At 40.2% G+C, this 23,443-nt stretch overlaps 1 protein-coding gene across 1 annotated transcript in view; it reads left to right on the forward strand.

The window, feature by feature from the left end:
• LOC106876872 (RING finger and SPRY domain-containing protein 1) overlaps nt 1–23,443 on the forward strand; it is a 178,257-nt gene that overhangs the window by 129,782 nt on the left and 25,032 nt on the right. The window contains exons 5-11 of the mRNA XM_089348208.1: nt 528–589; nt 1,831–1,894; nt 3,163–3,303; nt 5,702–5,712; nt 8,565–8,669; nt 17,247–17,390; nt 19,472–19,583. Of these exons, the coding sequence (XP_089204334.1) occupies nt 528–589; nt 1,831–1,894; nt 3,163–3,303; nt 5,702–5,712; nt 8,565–8,669; nt 17,247–17,390; nt 19,472–19,583 (639 nt within the window). The remainder of the gene's footprint in view (nt 1–527; nt 590–1,830; nt 1,895–3,162; nt 3,304–5,701; nt 5,713–8,564; nt 8,670–17,246; nt 17,391–19,471; nt 19,584–23,443) is intronic.

Raw genomic sequence — 23,443 nt, forward strand, 5'->3', positions numbered from 1 at the left:
TATTGTGAAAGGCCTGGCTGGAGGCCTAACCTTCCGAGTTCTTTTGCAGGGCTTAGATAAACTGAAGGGCCTCTGTAATAAGTGTGTGAATCTGAGAGGGGAATATGTTTAATAAAATCATAACTAACTGATTTTCCTGTATTTTCTTTCACCCAAAGCCAGGAACTTTTCAGTACCCACCTCATATAACCTGTTGTGTGGGTGTTTAAATAGCTTCTATGGTTCTTCTCTGGTGTAATTGTTGTATTCATCGTTTCATACTCTTCCTTTACTATTCTTCTGATGAAGGACTAGTGCCCAAAATGTCAAGACTCCCCCTCTTTTTAAGCTTTAAACTAATACAATGTGTTAAAACTTACCCTTCCTGTGTTGTCTGTTGACCATTTTTGTTCATTGACTTCATTGTCTTTGTATCTCTCTATCTATCTATCTATCTATCTATCTATCTATCTATATATATATATATATATATATATATATATATATATATATAATTTTAACATTCTCTTTTTCTTTTTGTCATTTAGGACCAAGTAGTATTTCATTATTGACCCCAGATGTTTTAGACTATTTAATTTCAAATATGAAGGTAAGTACACTTTGAATATTTATCTAATAGAAACGACATCAAGATCTCTCTCTCTCTCTCTCTCCATTAGATATATACTAAAGCAGTCATTCCATCTCTGTGAAAGCAGAATCAAAAGATCTGCTGTATTATTCTGTTGGAATCACATTAGAAGTTGAATTGTTTTCAAGAGATAAGCTTTTTTTTTTTTTTTTTTTTTTTTTTAGTAAGTATCTTTGGACTTTGTTAATAACTGATTCCATCATTTCACTGATTCTAATGAATTGGTGGACTTATTTGAGTAGCATAATCAAAAATGTCTTGTGGTATTTCTTCTAGCTCTTTATGCTCTAAATTCAAACCCTGCCAAGATCAACTTTGCTCTCATCCCTCCTGGGGTCATCATCATCATTGCTGTTTAACATCAACTGTTCCCTCCTTGCATGGGTTGGACAGAGTTTATTGAGGCAGGTTTTCTATGGTTGGGTGCCCTTCCTGTGGCCAACCCTTAGCTGTTTCTCAATGGTCAGGTCTGATTTCACAGAATATCTGGAATGAATGACACTGCCTGTAAGACGGTGAAACTCATTTACAACTATCATACGATGTCAAAACAAGGAGACCCAAACATACACACATATACATATATTATATATATAAAAAAAAAACAGGCTTCTTTCAGTTTCCATCATCCAAATCCACTCACAAGGCTTTGGTTGGCCCAAAGCTATAGTACAAGACACTTCCCCAAGGTGCCATACAGTGGGACTGAACCTGAGACCATGTGGTTGAGAATCCACACCATTCTAGGCAAATTCTTAGCTTGATGTAATCAACCGTTCCCCCTCTCCTCAAAATTGCTGGCCTTGTCCCTAAATGAGAAGCCCCTATTTGAGTGATGTTGATGCTAAGTGACAATTCCAATATTTAGTGGGATCAGTTCTAGGGTCCTTCTTACATCCAAGAATCACAACTAATTTCTTTCACTCATTTGGCAATACACTACAAAGGTAAGCACAGGTGAAAACAGATGACACAAAAGGTTGGTTCGTTTTGAATGTCATTTCTTCATTCTTGGTTTTCGTTTCAAGTCTGTGACTTTGTCAGCGTTCAATTTCCACATCCTTTTCATGAATGTCTGTTTTGTGTTGGAAATTCCACTCTGTCATACCAGTGCCAGATTGTGATTGGTCGAATTCTGTGACTTTTGAATAAGCATTGTTTCTGTTTCGTAACCTAATCTGTATTCTTTGACTTTTCAGCACTCCGATTCCCCCGTTGTCATACTTCATTCCATTATAGCCATGGAGAAATTTGCAGAAACTAGTGAGTGTTACCATTATATTCCTTACTTACCCTCCCTTTCCACCCAATAATGCTTAACAAGTCTCTATATAATATTTTCTACTCTAGGCACAAGTCTACCTCGGTGGAATTTGAACTCAGAACATAAACACTGACAAAATACAGCCAAGCATTTCACCTGGCATGCTATCATTTCTGCCAGCTCACCGCCTTAGAATGAAGCAAATATTCTTTTCTGCTCAAGGCACAAAATTTTGGGGGAAGGGCGAGTTGATTAGATCGACACCAGTACGCAACTGGTACTTAATTTATCAACCCCGAAAGGATGAAAAGCAAAGTCGACCTTGGTGGAATTTGAACTCAGAACATAACGACAGACAAAATACCGCTAAGCATTTCTCTCGGTGTGCTAACGATTCTGCTTTACAAATCTGTATACAATATGTGGTCAAAGGGTTTCACATTAATTCATTGAAAAGGACACATTAGACAATGTAGATGTATCTTTATTCACTATGTCTAATGTAAAGAAGGGATGGTCATCTCAGGAATATCTCTGGCCACAGATCTATATCTACAATAACAATAGTAGTTTCAAATTTTTTGGCACAAGGCCAAATATTAGGGGTGGAAGGGGCTAGTCGATTACATTGACCCCAGTACTCAACTGGTACTTATTTCATCGACCTCGAAAGGGTGAAAGGCAAAGTTTAACCTCAGCAGGATTTGAATTCAGAATGTAAAGACAGATGAAATGCTACCAGTGTGATACCGATTCTGCCACCTCACTACCTTCATTTTCATCATCATCATCATTATCATCATCGTCGTCATCAGGCAATGTCCATTTTCCATGCTGGCATAGGTTGGACAGCTTGATCTGAAGCTGTCCAGACTTCAATCGTCTGTTTTGGCATGGTTTCTATGGCTGGATGCCCTTCCTAATGCCAACCACTTAAGTGTGCTGGGTGCTTTTTACGTGCCACTAGTATGGGTACGTTTACGCGGCACTGGCACAGGTGCTTTTCATATGGCACCAGCACCTGAAAGAACAAGCCTGTATGTGTAGAAGACAGCGTTTTTCTTCTTTTTTTTTTTTAATTTATTAAATAATTGTATTGAATAAAAATAATACTAAATATTGATATTAAATCAATACTAACAAAAGTGTTAAAAATATCCAGTAATAATAATAATAATAATAATAATAATAATTGTATTAGATAATAACTAAATACAATATTAACAATCTTTACATTTATTTTTTTTTTTTTTAATTTTTATTCTAGGTGAAAACAAAATCACTATAAACAAAGTGCTCCAATCAGATCCAAAGAACTTATTGATTTCTTTAGAGAAATGGTACCGCTGTCCTCAAGCAGAAAAACGGGAAGTTGGCTTTTGTGCACAGTGGTTATTAGATAATCTTTGTATGTATTTCTTCACTTTTTTTTTTTTAATGGTTTTCTTTTTTTTTTTTACTCTTTTTTTTTTCACACTAGTATTTCATTGATGAATGTTCAACGACATACAAATTGCTATTTTAAACTCACTGACTTGTTTCACAAATGTTTTTGGAATGGTTCCAATAGTAATGAGTCAAGTCTGGAAATTAAACATGATGAACAGATTGAAAAGAAAATAAACTGAAGAATTCATTTCTGCAGACTGATACTTGTCTGTATTACAGGACTATTTGAAATGAAGTTGCTTAATTTATATATATGTAAGATGGCTGTCCACTCATGACCACAAAAAGACCATCACTGACCAATAATTATTACACAAGAGATTATTACACCAGCGGTCAGCTTCACGCAGGTTCGTCTCCATGGTTTCCATGCCTGTCATTGTGCCTTCCTACTCAACCGAGCATCAGATAGTTGCCTCGCTGATAATTTCACAACCCCCAAATTTTAGGTACAAAAAGGCCTGTGTAGCACCTCACACACCTTTATTCACCCTACTGACATGACCCAGAGCAAAATATCCAATGCCAACGAAATGGGTTGCAGGCTCAGGAATGTAGGCGTGCCATGATCTCAAGTGCAAACAAAAGATCCCAGGAATGTCTAATGCCATTCCTTGCATATCAGGTTTTATATTGGTGACCTCCTAGAGACATGCTTTAACAAAAGCTAAGGGTGCCTCACACCCAGGTATATATATATATATATATATATATATATATATATATATATATATATATAATGTGTGTATCATCATCGTTTAACATCCGCCTTCCATGCTAGCATGGATTAGACGATTTGACTGAGGACTAGTGAACCAGATGGCTACACCAGGCTTCAATCTGATCTGGCAGAGTTTCTACAGCTGGACACCCTTCCTAACGCCAACCACTCCGAGAGTGTAGTGGGTGCTTTGACATGCCACTGGCACGAGGGCCAGTCAGGCGATACTGGCAATGGCCACACTCAAAATGGTGTTTTTTACGTGCCACCTGCACAGGAGCCAGTCCAGCAGCACTTGCAACGACCTCGCTCAGATGCTTTTTCATACAAAAACTTCTTTCTCTGTTAACCTGTGATTCCACTGCACCTCTTATGTGTCCATAGCTTGCACTGGGTGCAATGAATGGAATTCCTTCCAACACCCTTCCTACATATTAAGTGGAGCCATTTACCTGGTAGAAAGAGTCTTACCTGCTTTCTTAAAGACTTTGGCCTTCACCAGGTTAACCTTTAATGGCTTTTGATTTCAAGTTTTGCTTCCATCCCTGCTACAGATTCTGCTATAAGAACAAGGTCATCAACATATAGTAGTTCCTATGGGTAGCCAGTCTGAAATTTCTGTTATGGCCTGGACAATTATGATGAACAAGTGGAGACGTAGAAAATTACTATTTTTAAATCTCGCAACAAGAGATATTCAGCAACAGTACTTTGTAGTAAAAATTGTTTGCCAACATAACATGGCAGTCCTGGTTTAGGACGAATGTTGCTGCAATTTAGCCTCAGGAGACATCGTCTCCAGCTGGCTATACGACACGATCTGTGTCCTTATAGTTACCCCCACTCAGTTCTCATTGTTAGATTTAAAAATAATAATTTTCTAATTTATAGATCAGTGACCAGTTGTCACTTTGAAAACTATATATTTCGAATCGGAATTTGGCAGCGCCACCTCTAGCCGAACATTTATTCTGTGCTGATGAAGGGAAATAACCCAGAAATCGTAATACACAGATATTGTTTAGAGCTGAGTGGGGGTACTAGATTCCCTTGTTTGAAAATATAAGGACACAGATTATGTCGTATAGCCAGATGATGTCTCCTGGGGCTAAATTACAGCAACGTTCGTCCTAAACCAGGACTGCCATGTTATGTTGGCAAACAATCTTTACTACAAGAGGTGACTTAATTGTATATATTGTGATTTATAGAGACAAAATATTTCTATATACTCTTGAATGTAGATGTATAAAAATATATACAGGGTGGCCCAAAAGTAGGTTTGCCGTTATCACATAGGCACTTTAAATTTCTTTTAAAACATTTTATTACATTTAAATTTCTATCTTGCAAACTGAAAAGGGAGCTTGACAAAATTAACTAAATTAGCATAGAATAATAGTTTCATGTTTTTTTTACAATTAAGATCTAAACTGTTAATATATGAATGCGAAAGAGATAGTTGAATAACTGTAAACCTACTTTTGGGACACCCTGTATGTATATATATATATATATATATATATATAGACATGTATGTTTTTATTTCTACACAGTATTGTGGGTTTGTAATTAATGTTTTCTCTTTTCTATTTCCAACTTCCTGCAACTTTTCAACTCATAAAATGGTTTCCAGTCATTGTAGAGGTAAGAACTACAAGTTGTTTCGTTTTGCGGGGTGGGGAGTGCATGTAAATGTATTCCTGCAACTGTGTGCATAGATGTAAGTATATGTGTGTGAGTGACCACCGCCAGCTGGAGAATGTGTGCACCACCACCACCACCACCACCTTTCCCCACACAAATTTATAATTCAATAAGAAAATTCATTTGTGATTAAATATTTTAAATATTTAAAGCTAACAAACTGGAAAGATCATTTATGTTCAAATAAAAACTTTTACACTGAATAACTGATGCCAGTCTTGTGTGTGTGTGTGTGTGTGTGTGTGTGTGTAGGCATGGCTGTTGCTTCCCAACAATATGGTTTCAGGTTCAGTTCCACTGTGTGGCACCTTGGGCAAGTGACTTCTATTATAGCCCTGGGCCAACCAAAGCTTTGCAAGTGGATTTCTGTCAACCAAATCCACATGCAATGCTTTGGTTGGCATAAACTGAAAGAAGCTCATTGTGCATGTTTGCACGTACGCATGCGCGCATGTTTGACTGTTTCTTTGCCTTGGGCATGGGTCACCGTCACATAAGTGGTGTCCTTCATTTCTCTTCATCTGAGACATTTCTGGCCATGGGTAAATATTACCTTACTTGGGGACAGGAAGGGTATTCAGAAGTAGAAAATCTGCACCAATAAATTCCGTCTGACCCCTGCAAGCTTGGAAAAGTGGGCATCAAAGTTATGATGATGATGATGATGATAAGGAGTTCCCAATTTTCTGATGAAAATTTGTGCACATAACATCAAAATCCTTGTCCTGGTATATAACCCCAAGGTGGGTTGAGTCAGCTCTAATTATGTTCAGAGCTTCAGTGGAAATACAAATTCACATGTGGTCCCCAGTCACATGCATACGCACTTTCAGATAGTGTGATCCGTAGCAGCTCATTTTGCTCTTCATTGTTGACCGACACACAAGATTCACTGACCAAGGCACTGCTGATTATCGGAGGTTTGTAGTGAGTTTTAGAGACATGCTTTAACAAAAACTAAGGGGTGCTTTACTGCCAGTGGTCTTCCAGCACACCATATACCAACCCAGAACTTCAAAGGTCCCATGCTATTGCTAGATAGTCATTGAACCAATACAAGACTCAGATGCCAGCCCCCCACCCAGACTGGCTTCTGTGCCAGTGGTACGTAAAAAGCACCATCTGAACATGGCCAATGCCAGGCCCACCTGACTTGCTCCCGTGCCGGTGGCACATAAAAAGCACCCACTACATTCTTGGAGTGGTTGGCATTAGGAAAGGCATCCAGCTGTAGAAACTTTGCCAGATCAGATTGGAGCCTGGTGCGGCCTCTTGTCTTGCTAGTCTCCAGTCAAACCCTTCAACCCATGCCAGCATGGAAAGCAGACGTTAAATGATGATGATGATGATGATCTGTGTTTTTGCCAGGTCTTGTTTTTAGTTCTGCTGGGTTTCTAGCAACCCTTCTCACCAGGCAAGCCTAGTCAGGGTACCGGTTTCGTTGCTGATGACCCATGCAACACATTCTACTGGATTCCATGTTACCAGTAGCTCTCATGAGAAACCTCACAAGTGACCTGACACTTAAGGTCAAGATGATCACATTTGGACTCTGTTAGAAGATAAAAGTATACAATGAGGGAAATTTGGGTGACTGATGTAAGAATTATTTGGTCAAACTGGAAGATTCTAGAAAATGGGAAGGAAAAAACATTTTCATAATAGTGGAAGTCAAACCATTTTGCCAAAGTGTAAAATCCTGTTTGTTTACACCAAGTGGAATGTACTTAACTAAAAAAAAAGTTTATAGGAAATGTTTTACCTTTTAAAACCAGTCCAAGGCCAGTGGAATATAATTTGGTTATGCTTTACAGATTGTAAAGCAGGTTATAAAATATTTGCTTCCACAAACTCAAATTTAGGTCGCCATTAACTCTGTCACTCTTCTCACTCTCTCTCTCCAGTTTAACGTCAATAAACTGATATTACGTTTGATTTGTATACAATCAAATGCAATAAATCATTAGTAAAGAAATGTGTGTGTGTGTGTATGTGTGTGTGTGTGTATATATATATATATATATATATATATATATATATATATATATATATATATATATATAAAGTGAAGTATATTGCCACTTAAGTGTGGCTAACCCCTAGGGGTGGATGTTATTGTTGCTTTTAGCCCCAGGAGGACATCTCCTCCAGCTGGCTTATCGACACACTACTGTGTCCAATATATATATATATATATATGTCTAACCTAGGTAAGCATGGGAAAATGGCCGTTAAAACGATGATGATATACGGTGGGGGAGGGAGTCAGGAAGTTCGCTTCCTAATCGCACAGCTTTGGGTTCAGTCCCACTGCATGGTACCTTGGGCAAGTGTCGTCTACTACAACCCTGGGTCGATCAAAGCCTTATGACTGATGGATTTGGTAGTCGGAAACTGTAAAAGGCCCTTCGTGTGTCAGCCATGTGAGGAGGGGGAGCGGCCTGTACCTGTGTTTTTCTCAATGTTGGTGACATAATTATTGAAGAGACGAAAATGTCTGTCCACTTGGTCATAGGTTTAAATATTACTGCAGCCGTTCTGTTATGTCGTTTAAAATTACGGAAGTAAATTGAGGGTAACGAACTCTCGGACACTGCCTTTTAAATAACCTGTTTTCTGTGCGCAACTAGCGATAATAGGTCAAAAAGTTTTATTCTTTTACAAATCTTATCTCATGTCTTCCTACATCGATACTAAAAAAACAAAAAATTCCTGGTATTTTTCTGGTAAAAATTATATGAAGTTGCAGTTATCTCCCTTGACTTAAATAAATTTTTTTTCTTTCTTTGCAGGGTCGAAAGTTCACCTACGAAAGTGTAAATGTGGATGGATTAAATGTAATGTTAAACAGTAATGATGTTAGTGAATATTTAAAGATATCTGCAGATGGCCTTGAGGTAGGAAACATTGCTTTCACTGTTATAAATTAATTTAGAAAAACTTCCTTTGGTACCCCATAAAACTTTTTTTTTTTAATATTAGACACGGTGGAAAATTGATTTCCTACCATGTCTTATAATAATAACGATGAGGAAGTCATAAAAATTAAGAATTTCTATTAAAAAAAAACTCCATTTCTGTATTATGTATATTGATGTCCCAAGGTTAGAGAAATTTCACAGAGTGAGGCAATTTAGACACTAACGTTTGACAAACTGGGACATGAATATACATAATAGAGAAATGGAATTTTTTTTAGATAGAAATGCTTAATTTTTATGACTTTCTCATCGTTATTATTATAAGACATGGTAGGAAATCAATTTTCCACCGTACTCTTTTACTTGTTTCAGTCATTTGACTTGCGGCCATGCTGGAACACCGCCGCTTTTGTGACGCTTACAGCACCTAGGTTTCCCAACCGGTCACCCATCTAAGTACTCACTAGGCTCAACGTGATATGGCCGTGTCTAATATCTTTAAAAAAAAGTTATGGTTGGGTACAAAACGAAGTCTTTCCATTAATTTTTTAAGGCAACAGGCTGGCAGAATCGTTAGCCGGTCAGACAAAATGCTCGGCGGGATTTCATCCGTCTTTATGTTCCAAGTTCAAATTCCTCTGTGGTCGACTTTGTCTTTCATCCTTTCAGGGTTGATAAAATAAATATCAGTTGAGCCCTGGGGTTGGTGTAATGAATTCTCCCCACCCCCGAACTAGCTGACCTTGGCCCAAAATTTGACCCCGTTATAGCTTTTTAGATGACTTCAGGATAGCAATGCTTTTGGACTCTTTTTTTTTAAGGTTTCAGAGATTGGTGCGATAAAATTATTCCCAGACTGAGATCAAAGATATTCTCCCTCCCCAGTGCTGTTGGGTGGGATTGAACGCAAAACATTGTGGATGAGTACCAAACAGCTTAAACACATACTAGGCCTAATAAAGAAAATAAAAGTGCCATGGATTTCTTGTGGTGGTTGTGGTTAGCTGCTGGTGAATGAAAATGTCTTTCTAGGGCTGTGTGTGGAAGTAATTAACAACACACAAACAATTAACAGAAGATTTTATTTACTGCATTTGGTGTTTTAACTTTGTTGGTCTTTTGACAGAAGCTAACAGTGACATTTACACAGAGAGAGAGAGAGACATAATACTGGGAATTTAGGACAATTTAACTAAATGGGCTACATTCATGGTGACAAAATCTCTGCCTTCCATCTGCCAATGATTGGTGAAGAAATGAGAATGGAGATGTTGAGTGGTGGTCTCAACATTCTGGGGTCACTGCCAAAAACCATTTTCAGATAAGGCTCAAAGAGAAAGTCGAATCATACAATGGCTTGATGCTGATTGGTCAGTCAATTGGAGGATCACATGACACGACTGTGGTCTGATCATGGTGTCTGCTCAACTATCTAGTGATTCAGTGTTGAATTTGCTACAAAGGCTTAATGTTTGGGAATTCTGACACTTCCACCAGTTGACATAAACCTTACAGTAGTCACGCCATCCCCATAACACAGTTCTACCAACTGATACAGAAAAATAATGGCTTCTGACTTTGGTGCAATGTCATAAACTTAAGGTGATATTCTCTTTCTTGGAAACATGGTGGGCAAAAGAAACAGCATCCATCTGTAGAAAATATGCCTCAACAAATTCTGTCCATTATGCAAGCATGGAATAGTTGATGATGATGATCTATCTACTTTAAAGTTTGATATTAAACTGATTTCATATTTTCTTGAAGTTTCTGAATTTCATAATATAAACTTACAAACTATCATCATCATCATCACCTGTGCTGGTATCATGTATAAAGCACCTGTGTTGGTGTCCCATAAAAAGCCCCTGGTACACTGTGTAAAGGGGTTGGTCTTAAGAAGGGCATCCAGCTGTAGAAACCATGCCTGAACAGACAACTGGAGTCTGGTGCAGCTCCCTGGCTTGCCAACTCTTGCCACTACAGACAATGGAACCTGGTGTGGCTCCTGGCCTTACCACCTCCTGCCAAACCATCCGACCCATGCCAGTATGGAAAACAGACATTAAATGATGATGATCATCAGTATTGTTTAATATCCACTTTTCCATGCTGGTATGGGTTGGACAGTTTGACAGGAACCAGAGGACTGCACCAGCCTCCAATTATCTGCTCTGGCTTGGTTTCCATGGCTGGATGCCCTTCCTAATGCCAACCACTTTACAGAGTGGTGGACTGGGTGCTTTTATGTATGGCACCAGCACTAGTGAGGTCACCGAGTATCTTGCAAAACAGGATCCCTCAACTGAGTGGTGGGGTACAGTATTGAGGGAGGTGGCTTTGTGTCAGGGGACGAGGGATTTAAGTATGGTAGAGGGACAGGAACAGGTGTCTTGCTGAAGGGAAAATACATGGCCACCCCAGCTAGAAAGAGAGAAAAGAGCTGGTAGGGGGCGTACTCCAAAGGTATAAGATGAATATGAGAGAGAGACAAACAGGGATAGAGGATCAGAATGGGTTGGGAGGTGGGCAATTAGCCTTTGACATAATACAAAGAACTGATCACTGTAATGACACATCCAACCTATACCACAATGTGAAAGAGGATTCGGTGATGTTAGTATTAAAAGCTAATTAGAAAGAGTAAGGTAAGAAATAATGTTGTTGCAAGTTTCCTGGCAACTAAGGGAGATAACTACGGAGCTGATTTGTTCTACTTTGGGATACGTAACTTTCTTCATAACGTCTGAATCAGTAATCCATCCTCACCAATTATTGTTTAACGTCCACTTTCCCATGCCTGCATGGGTCAGACAAAATTTGTTGAAGCAGATCTTCTATGGCTGGATGCCCTCCCTGTTGTCAACCTTCATCTGTTTCCAAGTAAGGTAATATTTCACCATGAAAGACAGGAAATAAACTAACATCACTTTTACAATCATGATGTCAAGATAAACACACTGGTTATCTTTTACTTGTTTCAGTCAATAACCTGTGGCCATGCTGGGGCACCACTTTGAAGGATTCAGCCTAACAAATTGCTCCCAGTACTTTTTTCTTCTAATCCTGGTATTTATACCATCAGTCTTTTTTTTGCCAAACCATTAAGTTACAGGAATGTAAACGAACCAGCACTAGTTGCCCAGCAGTGTGGCAGGGTACAAACACACACACAAAAAAATATATGCATGTGTGCAACGCACTTCTTTTAGTTTCCCTCTACCAATGGCTCAGTGGTTAGTGTGTCGGGCTCACAATCATGAGGTATTGAGTTCAATTCCCAGACCGGGCTGTGTCTTTTGTTCTTGAGCAAGACCCTTTATTTCACATTATCACTGGTGCCAAGCTGTATCGGCCCCTTTGCCTTTCCCTTGGATGACACTGGTGGCATGGAGTGGGGAGGCTGGTATGCATGGGTGACTGCTGGTCTTCCATAAAAAACAACCTTGCCTGGACTTGTGCTTTGGAGGGGAACTTTCTAGGTGCAATTCCATGGTCAGTCATCACTGAAGGAGGTCTCTATCTTTTACCAAATCCACTCACAAGGCTTTAGTCAGCCCAGGGCTATATAATAGAAGACACTTGCCTGAAGCATTGTACAGTGGGACTGAACTTAAAGCCTTATGGTTGAGAAGCAAGCTTCTTAACCACATAGCTACATTTGCCCCTTTGGATCACTAAAAACCTTGCATCACATATTAGATGCCTGAGTAGCATAGAAGTGTTTAGAAATTCAGGGATGCCATCTGCATAAAAAAACCATAGTTAAGTTAGTGTTGACGTTTGATCCTTCAGCATTCAAACCAGCCATTTCAGGCCTAAACATTCGACCTGTTTTATGTTCAAACTGGCCAGATCTGGCCTCTCACACCTACCCTACAATCATCATTATCATCGTTTAACGTCTGCTTTCCATGTTGGCATGGGTTGGATGGTTTGACTGAGGACTGGTGAGCCAGCAGCTGCACCAGGCTCCAATCTGATCAGGCAAGGTTTCTACAGCTGGATGCCCTTCCTAATGCCAACCACTCTGGGAATGTAGTGAGTGCTTTTTACGTGCCACCGGCACAGGGGCCAGTCGAGGGGTATTGGCATTGGCCACGTTTGGATGGTGCATTTTCCGTTCCACCAGCACGGGAGCTAGTCGGGGCACTGACATCGGCCACGTTCAGATGGTGCATTTTACATGCCACCGGAACGGGAGCCAGTCAGGAGGCACTGGCAGAAAAATAAGCAATTCCATTATCAAAATCTCAAAGCTACATGATAATGCAGAGAAAAGCTGAACATTAGAAGCATCAGTTGTGGCGTGCAAGAGAGACGATTGCGCTGGTATGGACATGTGGTGAGAATGGAGGAGGATAGCTGCGTGAAAAAGTGCCACACCCTAACAGTTGAGGGAACCCGTGGAAGAGGTAGGCCCAGGAAGACCTGGGCTGAGGTGGTGAGGCAAGACCTTCGTACATTGGGCCTCACCGAGGCGATGACTACGGACCGAGACCTTTGGAAATGGGCTGTGCGTGAGAAGACCCGGCAAGCCAAGTAAGATCGTTGCCAGTGCCCCTGGACTGGTTCTTGTGCGGGTGGCACATGAGATGCACCATTTTGAGCGTGGCCGTTGCCAGTACCGCCTGACTGGCTCCTGTAGGATTTTCGAGCGAGATCGTTGCCAGTGCCCCTGGACTGGCTTGTGCGGGTGGCACATAAAAGACACCATTTCGAGCGTGGCCGTTTTCGTGCGGGTGACACGTAAAAGCACCCACTACACTCTCTGAGTGGTTGGCGTTAGGAAGGGCATCCAGCTGTAGAAACTCTGCCAAATCAGACTGGAGCCTGGTGTTGCCATCCGGTTTCACCAGTCCTCAGTCAAATCGTCCAACCCATGCTAGCATGGAAAGCGGACGTTAAACGATGATGATGATGATGATGAATGTGAATAGATAAGCATTAACATTTGATAGGATAATCTCAATGCCAAAGGATTAATGTAGAGAACATTAAAAATTTAATTAGAAATAAATGTTATAATAATAAAAATATCAATACAAGCGCAGGAGTGGCTGTGTGGTAAGTAGCTTGCTTACCAACCACATGGTTCTGGGTTCAGTCCCACTGCGTGGTACCTTGGGCAAGTGTCTTCTACTGTAGCCTCGGGCTGACCAAAGCCTTGTGTGTGGATTTGGTAGACGGAAGAAAGAAGCCTGTTGTATGTGTGTCTGTGTTTGTCCCCTACCACCGCTTGACAACCAGTGCTGGTTTGTTTATGTTCCTGTAACTTAACGGTTCAGCAAAAGGATCGATAGAATAAGTACCAAGCTTTAAAAACATAAGTGCTGGCATCGATTCATTCAGCTAAACATTCTTCAATGTGGTGCTCCAGCATGGCCAGTGTCTAATGCCTGAAACAAGTAAAAGCTGAAAGAAATGAATTGTAAGGGAAGTAACTGCTTAAATATGAATATATAATTATTGTTCTTTTTGTGTCTTGACTGTAAGAACTTCATTATACACATACACACACACAAACAAGAATCATACAGCCCCGTGTTCTATTCTCATGGTCGTGAGTCAGTAAAGGGGTCTCCATAATAGTGATTGACCTGCTGAAGATAGATGATAATGTTCTCTCAATCATACAACTGACTTGGCAGACACCTACAAGATTATCCACCAGCTTTCCAACAACGACCACCACCACCTTGGGCACCTTTTATCAATTCCATATCTCAAACACTCGTGGACCTGCTTACAAAATCAAAAAAACAACACAACACCCATGACGTTCAGAAACATTTTCTCATGCTCAGAATCGCTGAACCATGGAATAAACTACCCGCATCAGTTGTTAGCTGTCAAGACACTATGTCCTTCAAAACTTCCAGGCTCTCTGAAATTCACCAACAATACACCTGGTGTCTATCACCCACCCCCCACCTTTTTTAAATAATCCATTTACTGTTCCCTTCCTGTGCATTATTCTGTGGACTGTTCATGCACTTTTGGTTAGTTTTTCTGATGAGTAAGTTCGTTATTATATAATTAATCAATCATTGGGTTATAAACTGTGCTTGCGAAGACCTGTTGAGTCAAGTGAAGTCATTGTCATGGCCGATGACAGTACCGCCTGATTGGCATGTAAAAAGCACCATTCGAGTGTGGTCGATGTCAGTGCCGCCTGACTGGCTCCCATACTGGTGGTACGGAAAAAGCACCATTCGAGCATGGTCATTGCCAGTACTGCCTGACTGGCCCTCATGTTGGTGGCACGTAAAAAACACCCACTACACTCTCAGAGTTGGTGCTAGGAAGGGCATCCCGCTGTAAAAACTCTGCCAGCTCAGATTGGAGCCTGGCTCAGCCTTCTGACTTGCCAGTCCCCAGTCGAATTGTCCAACCCATGTCAGCATGAAAAGCGGATGTTAAACAACGATGATGACGAACTTATACCTTACTATCTTAAATAAGAAAAGGACACATTAACCGTTTTGAGACCAACCTATCGGAGACTGGCTGCCCCTGGTTTCAAAGTGATCTAAATTGAAAAACCTTCCATCAAAATTCTGGTTTCAAACCCCAAATTATTATTGACATTTCTTTTACTCGTTTCTTTATTATTTTCCAAATTAATTAAAGCAAAGGCAGTGTATTTCATCAGAAATGTGGCAACAAAAGGTTTTAAGCAATCATTATCATTTAACATCCATTTTCCATGCTGGCATGGGTTGGGCAGTTTGAATGGAGCTGGCAAGACAGAGGGCAGCACCAAGCTCCATTTCTCTGTTTTAGCATGGTTTCTATGGTTTGATGCCCTTTCCAATGCCAACCACTTCACAGACTGTACGTGATGTTTTTTATGTAATGCCTGCAGAGGTACCTTTTACACATCACCACCATGGTTGTTCTTTATGTGGCGCCAACACAGGTTCTTTTGACATGACACCTGCATGGGCACTTTTTATGTGACATCAGCACAGGAGCTTTCCATGTAGCATTTTCTGTAGGGCACTGTCATGGGCAATTCCTACATGGTGCCAGCAAGGGTGCTTTTTATGTAAAACCAACAATATAGTTCTATATACCCCCTAAAAACATGAGGTGATCATGGCTGTAGTACCTGTACTACCTGTTTTAAATCGGGTTTGATCTGAGACTAAACTATACACTTTGTTGTTCTGAACACAAATCTTGCCTTTCCATTTACTGTATAGTGACAGTGGTGGTGGTCATGGTCATTTAAAATAAATTCCAGTTTTGTACTGAGGACTTAATTCTTTTGACTTTACTCCTTCTTAGAGTGTTTAGTCATCACTCACATGCAAGGATGGATTGGTGACATATGCCATGCTTTCACAAGTTAGCGTCTGTATAGTCACAAGCCATCATAGAACTTCCTGGTTCGGTACCTTCAGTCAAGCCCTTTAAACGTGTCACCCACTTCATTTCCCAGGGGCATCATTTCTCTATTAAGCTTCCTGTTACTCATAACTCCCTTTATTCTAATAACTTCTTTCCTCTCAAACTGCTGTCGTCTGCAACTCACTACCCATCATCTTCTTTCCCTCTGCTCTATGGCATTCACTCCTTTAACCCTTTCACACTCATAATTCTCTTAAAACTAATATTTATTGATCCACATTGATTTTAATTAATTATGCATTGTCTCATAGCTTTGAGATTTCAATGATATGATTGTTAGCTTTAGATTGACATTGTAGGTTAAATGTGAGTGGGGCCAGATTTGGTTGATTTGATCATGAAACAGGTAGAATTTTGGCCCCATCTGACCAGTTTAAATGCCAAAGAGTTAAATCTTAACTATTTACATTATTTACATTTGACGGATATTTGTCCTCATCTTGTTTGTTGTTAACACAACGTTTCGGCTGATATACCCTCCAGCCTTCATCAGTTAATAGAAAAAATCCTAATATGTTGTGCTGATAATTAAATCACAAGGGATCAGGGCCCAGAAACCTCAGCACCCACTTTGTGAAAGATGTGTGAATGGGGAAAAGAGGTGGGAGGGACCAGAGAAGACACTGGTTGGAGGATATCAAAGAATGGAGCAGAAGACTGAAATCATTTGGAAAGAGATGGTACATGTGTTCATGGTCCCTGGCCCTCGGCAATTGGGATGGTAATTGGCAAGGCATGCTTAATGACTGTACTCCTCATCATCATCGTTTAACGTCCACTTTCCCTGCTGGCAAGTCAGAAGGCTGCACCAGGCTCCAATCCGATCTGGTGAGGTTTCTACACTGGAATGTCCTTCCTAATGCCAACCACTCCAAGAGTGTAGTGGGTGCTTTTTACGTGCCACCAGCACAGGAGCCAGTCAGGCAGTACTGGCATCGACCACATTTGAATGGTGCTTTTTACATACCACTGGCACAGGAGCCAGTCAGGTGACACTAGCAATGACACTGTTAAATCGAATCTCGCTGCACTGATAATTAAAGCCCATAGCTATTATTTTGGCAGTAAATTTTGGTCTTTCTTACATTTTTATTTTCTCCAATTATTTATTTGTGTGTTTTTATAATTATTTTCCAGGCCAGATGTGATGCATCATCATTCGAAAGCGTGCGCTGCACATTCCAGGTGAACTCAGGTGTGTGGTATTATGAGGTAACCATAGTAACGGCTGGCGTTATGCAAATTGGTTGGGCCACAAAGAATAGCAAGTTTCTAAATCACGTAAGTACAAAGACATCATATCTCTGCTGTTATTGATTGGTTCTATAAGGGCTTAAAACCCACAGTCCATCTGGCCCTTAGGGGTCCATGTAAGGGTTTTTGTTAAAGTTTATCTGCAATAAATTGGTTAAACTTCTACAAAACAAAATCTTTTAACAATTTTTTTTTATACAGTTCCTTATAATATTTCATCATCATCATCGTTTAACGTCTGTTTTCCATGCTGGCATGGGTTGGACGATTCGACTGAGGACTGGTGGAACCCGAAGGCTGCGCCAGGCTCCAATCTGATCTGGCAGAGTTTCTACAGCTGGATGCCCTTCCTAACACCAACCACTCTGAGAGTGTAGTGGGTGCTTTTACGTGTCACCAGCACCCTGACTGGCCTTCGTGCCGGTGGCACATAAAAAGCACCCACTACACTCTCGGAGTGGCTGGTGTTAGGAAGGGCATCCAGCTGTAGAAACATTGCCAGATGAAATTGGAGTCTGGTGCAGCCTTCGGGTTCCACCAGTCCTCGGGTTCCACCAGTCCTCAGTCGAATCGTCCAACCCATGGAAAGCAGATGTTAAACGATGATGATGATGACTCATTGTAATAATCTATTTTGCTGAATTGGTAAGTTACGGGGATGTTAACAAACCAACACCACTCTGCGAGGGGGACATATATGCATATACTTACATACATACATATAGTTGGTGGGGGTATATATATATTCTTTTATTCTTTTACTTGTTTCAGTCATTTTGACTGCGACCATGCTGGAGCACCACCTTTTAGTTGAACAAATCGACCCCAGGACTTATTCTTTGTAAGCTTAGCCCCTATTCTGTCGGTCTCTTTTTGCCGAACTGTTTAGTTACGGGGACATACACACCAGCATCAGATGTCAAGTGATGTTGGTGGGGGGACAAACACACACACACATATATACATATGGTGGGCTTCTTTTGATTTCCATCTATCAAACCCACTCACAAGGCTTTGGTTGGCCCAAGGCTATAGTAGAAGACACTTGGTCTAGGTGCCACGCAGTGGGACTGAACCTGGAACCATGTGGTTGGTAAGCAAGCTACTTACCACACAGCCACTCCTGCACCTATATATATATATATATATATATATATATATATATATATATATATATATATATATATATATATATATATGTATATATATATATATATATATACAATGGGCTTCCAACAGTTTCCATCTATCTATCAAATCCAGTGATCAACCTGGAGCAATAATAGAAGACACTAACGAAGGATGCTGCCTAGTAGGACTGAACCCAAACCCACCTGGTTACCAAGTGAACTTCTTAACCAAACAACTATGTCTATTTGCTTGCACTCTGTCAGTTACAACCACGAGGGTTGCAAGTGACTGAGTATTCCACAGACACACACATACCCATCACATAGTTCTCAGGGAGACTCAGCATGACACAGAATGTGACAAGGCTGGTCCCTTTGAAATACAGGGACTCCTCATTTTTGCCAGCTGAGGGGACTGGAGCAACGTGAAATAAAGTGGCAGACAAGCATGGTCGATGCCAGTACCACCTAACTGGCTCATGTGCTGGTGGCATGTAAAAAGCACCATTCGAGCATGGTGCATGGCCGATGCCAGTGCTGCCTGACTGGCTCCTGTGCCGGTGGCACATACAAAGCACCCACTACACTCTCGGAGTGGTTGATGTTAGGAAGGGCATCCAGCTGTAGAAACCTTGCCAGATCAGAATGGTTTGACTGAGGATTGGCAAGCCAGAAGGCTGCACCAGGCTCCAATCCTCAGTCAAACCATTCAACCCATGCCAGCATGGAAAATAGACATAAAAAGATGCAGAAGAAGAAAAGGCATTTTTAACAAATTAAAACACATCAACCTAGTTTGTATTATTTCACAGAATCCTCTAATCACAGGAGTAAACAACTACATTCTCTGATACATTTTTGAAGTTATTTTTAAATAAAATATTTAATGAAAATAAAATGACTTTTTTTTTTTCATATTAAATTTATACATTTTATAATAAAAATTTAAAAAGTTCTCTCCATTTTTCTTGGCTGCAGGATGGTTATGGCATTGGTGATGATGAATATTCCATGGCTTATGATGGATGCCGTCAACTTATTTGGTATAATGCTCACAGTCGACCACATAAACATCCCTGTTGGAAGGCTGGTAAGACTCATTATATTCGCTTGTCAGATCTTTTTATCTTGTACTGGTTTCAATCATTAGACTGCAGCCATGCTGGGGCACTGCCTTGAAGAATTTCAGTCAAACAAATTGACCCCAGGACTTTTTTTTTTTTTTAAAGCCTGGTACTTATTCTGTCGGTCTCTTTTGCCAAACTGCTAAGTAACGGGAACATAAACACACCTACACTGGTTGTCAAGCATTGGTGCAGGACAAACATATATCTATATATATGACGGGCTTCTTTCAGTTTCCGTCTGCCAAATCCACTCACAAAGCTTTGGTCAGCCCAAAGCTATAATAGAAGACACTTGCCTAAGGTGTCCTGCAGTGGGACTGAACCTGGAACCAGTTCAGTGAAAGCGATGTTGTTGCTCTAACCAGTAAAACCTTGAAATGTGTCCTGCTTGCAAAACTTGTATCAAAACTTGCCTATGGCTTCCAACCACCTCTTCTCTTTTGGTATGTATTGATAGAGCTTTTTTTTTTTTTCCTTGTCTCAATCAACTCTGGTGTTCCCTGAGGGTTTGGTTTGGACCCTGGCCCTCTTCCTTCACAACTTTGATGACTTATTTACCATCACATCCAAAGGTTTCTTTTTAGGTGTGGCTCTCTGGTTAGAAGTTTGCTTTCCAACCACATGATGCATGGCATCTTGGGCAAGTGTCCTCTACTCTAACCTCAGGCCAACCAAAGCCTTATGAGTGGGTTTGGTAGATGGAAACTAAAAGAAGCCCATCATGTATATGTGTTTGTCCCCCCCACTTGATTAATAGTCAGTGTTGCTGTGTTTACATATATACACATATATATTTTTTTCATATAAAATTAGTGTACATTTAAACACAAAAGAGGTGACCCTCACGGGACACCATACATGCTAGAAGGAACAGTCAAAGTCCAAACCACGGTTAAGAGCAATTTCGAAGAGAATGAAAAAATAAAAACATTTACAATATTTACTGCTCTTAACCATGGTTTGGACTTTGACTGTTCCTTCTAGCATGTATGGTGTCCCGTGAGGGTCACCTCTTTTGTGTTTAAATGTACACTAATTTTATATGAATATGTTGTCTATTGACTATTTTATACATGCTAGCCACCGGTAGAAAAATTTCTATAATTTTCCTGCCCTCTATATTTTATATATATATATATATATATATATCTCGTTGCTATTATGCAAAAGTGTTGTAAGGCCAAAACGTTGCTTTTTCAGAAAACGAAAAAAATAGTTTCACCATTCCATTTCTGTTTACATTAGCAACAGTTTCATCCTAACAATAATACTTTGTTGGGTGCATAAAATCGCAACTCCATGCTTGTATGATATTTTCAGTCAGAAATATTTTTGCAAAACTGTCATGTGTGGGGTTTACTACACTTTTGAAAAATGCTAAACTGTTATACTACGCTTTAACAATTTTTGATATCTTGGCACCTAAAGCAGCTGGAGATACGATAGTTTGACCAAAAGAAGCGGCTATTGCAAGCAAAATTAAATATTGAAAAAAATGCATTTGGCCAAATTTTGACAAGAAAAAAAAAACTGGAAGAGATTGAGAGAAAGGAAAATTCAGTGTGTAGATTTGTGAGTAGATAGGATAATATAGATCTAATAAAAAAAATTTTTTTATTGGAGAGGAATGTTATGTAATAAAAAGGCAATATAATTGGGGTTAATACTGTGTTTCTATGAAAAAATTGAGATGAATGTACATAAACACTTATACTTATGTGTATGCTCATATATACACACAAACAAATCTACATTTACTCCCATAAGTTCATGTATGTATATTTATATACATACCCACGTCAAAACTCACACTCATATATACATACGAACACACACACACACATATATATATAAATACATACACATACATATAAACACACGTACACATACATATAAATATACATACACATAAATATACATACATACATATATATATATATATATATATATATATATACATATATATATATATATACACATACATTTACACATATACACACATGCCTACCTATACACATATATGCACATCCATACCCATATATACATAAATACAAATATACACACACATACACATACACATATATATGCATCTACGCCCATAAACACACAAATACATACGCATATATATATATATATACACATACATATATATGCATATACATACATACACACATACAAATACATATATATAAACGACTGCTGGAGTTCTGTGATGCAACCAATCTTATGGTCTGCAATACCAACTTCAGGAAACCTGCCAGTCACCTAGTCACCTACCGCTCCGGCAGACACTCTAGCCAAATCGACTACATCCTCGCCAGAAATAGGGAAAGAGGGCGGCTTATAAATGCCAAAACCTACCCTGGCGAAGAATGTACCCCACAACATAGATTAGTAGTTAGCGACTTTGGGATCAAGGCAAAATGGGTGCCCAGAATTAGACAGGCTTGGAGAAGAAGGGTGTGGAAGCTTAAAGACCCTGCAAACGGACAGAGACTTAGAGACAAGTTACTTGAAGCATTTAACGAAATAGAAGGGGATATAGCATCATACAACATGGAAGACAATTGGAGATTTCTGCGGGACAACCTGTTGAAAGCCACCGACCAGATTTGTGGGTGGTGTAAGGTCCCCTCCCGACCCAGAGTAACGTGGTGGTGGAACAAGGAGGTAGACAGGGCTATTAGACAAAAGAAACAGGCTTGGAAGGACTGGAAGAACGGTGGTAGCAGGGAATTGTACCAATGTGCCAGAAGGGAGGCTAGGCGACAGGTTTATTTAGCCAGAGGGGAAGCAGATAAGGAAAGATTTGCCAATGTTCTGCGCCGTGAGGACCAAAGACTCGAGGTATTTCGTGTTGCAAGACAGTGTAGGAGAGAGAATAGTGATGTTGTAGGAGAGAAATGTGTTCGCATGGATGATGGTACGCTTGCATTAAATGAGGATGCAAAGAAAGAGGTCTGGAGATGCCACTACGATAGATTGCTTAATAAAGAGAATGAATGGGAGAAAGAGAGCCTGCCGTATGTCGACCCAATAGAGGGACCAGCTATCCGAGTTGATAGTACCAGGGTAGATAAAGCAATTAAGAATATGAAGACCGGGAAAGCCCCCGGCCCATCAGGAATCACTGCAGAGATGCTCAAAATATCTGGCAGTGTTGGCTATAGCCTAGTCACCCGTATTACGAACCAGGTGATACACGAAGGAGTCATACCCAATGACTGGTGTAGCAGCATCATAGTCAACTGCTACAAAGGTAAAGGGGACGCTTTAGATACAAATAATTACAGAGGCATCAAGCTGTTAGATCAGGTTATGAAAGTTACAGAGAGGGTCATAGCCCAACTAATTAGGGAGCGAATCAATTTAGATGAGATGCAGTTTGGGTTCGTGCCAGGTAAAAGCACTACTGATGCCTTATTTCTAGTGAGACAGTTGCAGGAGAAATACCTAGCTAAGGATAAACCTCTGTACCTGGCTTTCGTTGACATGGAGAAAGCCTTTGACAGGGTCCCCCGATCCCTTATCTGGTGGTCAATGAGGAAACTTGGGATAGAAGAATGGTTAGTGAGAGCTGTGCGAGCCATGTACAGAGATGCTGCCAGTAAGGTGAGGGTTGGAAATGAGTACAGCAATGAATTCCGGGTAGAGGTAGGGGTCCACCAAGGTTCCGTCCTCAGCCCCCTATTATTTACCATAGTCCTCCAGGCAATCACAGAGGAGTTCAAGACAGGTTGCCCCTGGGAGCTCCTCTATGCTGATGACCTTGCCCTAATTGCGGAGTCACTATCAGAACTAGAGGAGAAGTTTCAGGTGTGGA

Source organism: Octopus bimaculoides, chromosome 1 (assembly GCF_046866305.1).
Source record: "Octopus bimaculoides isolate indiv1 chromosome 1, ASM4686630v1, whole genome shotgun sequence".
NCBI classification, from domain to species: domain Eukaryota; kingdom Metazoa; phylum Mollusca; class Cephalopoda; order Octopoda; family Octopodidae; genus Octopus; species Octopus bimaculoides.